Here is a 2,108-nt window from a genome sequence, read left to right as displayed (position 1 = left end):
ACATTATTAAACCCATGACCCAAGGGGTCATTGGTGAATTAGGAGTGTGACAGCAGCCATAACAGGATGTAAAAATAGACCATGCTAAAGCAATGCTTGGAAAGCATTGCATGAGTAAACATTTATGTATGTCTTGTAAACATGTCACAACGCCTCCCGTGAGAAACAGTTGACCTATTGATCCCTACCGGAATCTCCTGACTTCCGGCCATAAGGCTACGTGATCATTTCTCTTTGTATTTATATGAAATGCTGAGATAGCTAATGTTACGTTATCGACGCGAGCTTATTGTAAAGCAGTTCTATTCATCTTTTCATACGGAATAGTCATCCGACCAAATCATCCATACTCCAGTGATGGAGGTATCAATAAATTGTTTAAAGTTAACCTAAAACTTTGACTTATTCTAAGAAGTAACCTACAAGTCTAATATTTCTATATCACATTGAAGAGACATGAGATGGAACCACAATGTGTACGTATAACATTCGCACACTAACAAATACACCTCAGAAAGAAGTTTGGAACACTATTAATAGGATTAAGGGAATTCCAGTTAGAGATAACCATCCACTAACTAATGGGGAAAACAAACTGATTTTCGATCCGATAGAAAAGGCAGAATTGCTAGAAGAAGCCTTTAGGAAAAATTTGTGTATATCAATTGTAGAGTCAGAGGGAAATGATTGAATGGGTTGAAATAGCAAAGCACAATAATGAATTTCAGGATTACAACAAATTATACTCAATGGCTGAGCTAGAAGAGTGCATCAAAGAGTTGCCAAATGAAAGTGCAACAGGGTTAGACAAAATTCATGACAAATTCATCAAGAATATGTCAAAGGGGAAACACCATCAAGTATTGGGTTTTATTAATAAAATCTGGAGAGTTACAGGTTATCCTAAGATGTGGAAACAGAATATGATCTGGCCGGTACTAAAACTCGGAAAACCCGAGGAACTACCAGAATCCTACAGACCAATCGCATTGTTATCTTGCTTCGGCAGACTAATGGAAAGAATGGTCCATAAACGCCTATACTGGATGTTAGAAAATAAAGAACAATTAGGAAAAAACCAGAGTGGATTAAGAAAAACTAGGAGTACAACAGACCAGTTAGTTAGACTGGAGCACGAGATAAAAGTTCATTAATAAATTGTAAAGTAACAGTAGTTGTTTTCTTCGATCTACAGAGTGTCTACGATACAATAAACCATACAGCTTTGATGTATAAACTCGCACGAATGGTCACAGGGAGACTGTTAGCATGGCATGAGTGCCTTTTGAAAGATAGGGAATATGTAGTAAATGTAGAAAATAAATATTCTAACCCTAGAAAAATTAGATCAGGGGTTCCTCAAGGCTCAGTCTTAAGTCCTACACTATTCAATATCATGATGAGTGACATACCAAACGTAGAACCAGTCAAAAGTTTAGAATTTGCAGATGATACTTGCTTTTATGTAACGGCAGATACAATTTAGATAGCTTGTCTGGAAATTCAGGATGCAGTTGAAAGGTTTTACGAATGGACCCAGAAATTGGAGCTAAGGATAAATACAGGAAAGACGAAGATAATGTATTTCACAAAACAAAACAAAATAGATATCTTACCTAAAATCAAAATTAACACTAATATAATTGAATGGGTACATAAATACAAGTATCTAGGATTGGTATGGGACAGTCCAGGCCTCACTTGTACACATCACATCAACCAGGCAATAGCAATATGCTACCAGAGATTGAATTTATTGAAGGCGGTTTCCTCCAACACCTGGGGAGCAGACAGGAAAACTTTGCTGATGTTCTACAAGGCTTACATTTTAAGCAAAATTGATTATAGAATGGAAGTATATTCGTCAGCAGCTAGTAGTAACCTAGAAAAATTTTAAAAAAATATAAGATGTTGCTTTACTAATAGCACTTGGAGCCAAAAATACATCACCCATTGTATCACTACAAGTTGAAAGTAACGTGACACCAGTAAGAATACAAATACAATACAAAATGTTGCTTTACTATATAGAATTAAAACAGTTAAGTAAGAATCACCCAACTAGCCATTAAGTTCTAAACGATAAAAGACTAGACGGTAGAGGATTG

At 36.0% G+C, this 2,108-nt stretch overlaps 1 protein-coding gene across 1 annotated transcript in view; it reads left to right on the top strand.

Moving 5' to 3' along the window:
* Window positions 1-1,154, top strand: part of LOC137641157 (uncharacterized) — a 2,425-nt gene extending 1,271 nt beyond the window's left edge. The window contains exon 3 of the mRNA XM_068373599.1: window positions 672-1,154. Within this exon, the coding sequence (XP_068229700.1) occupies window positions 672-1,154 (483 nt within the window). The remainder of the gene's footprint in view (window positions 1-671) is intronic.
* The last annotated feature ends 954 nt before the right edge of the window (window positions 1,155-2,108 follow it).

Source organism: Palaemon carinicauda, chromosome 5 (assembly GCF_036898095.1).
Source record: "Palaemon carinicauda isolate YSFRI2023 chromosome 5, ASM3689809v2, whole genome shotgun sequence".
In the NCBI taxonomy this organism is placed as follows: domain Eukaryota; kingdom Metazoa; phylum Arthropoda; class Malacostraca; order Decapoda; family Palaemonidae; genus Palaemon; species Palaemon carinicauda.
This window is presented reverse-complemented; position numbering and strand designations above follow the sequence as displayed.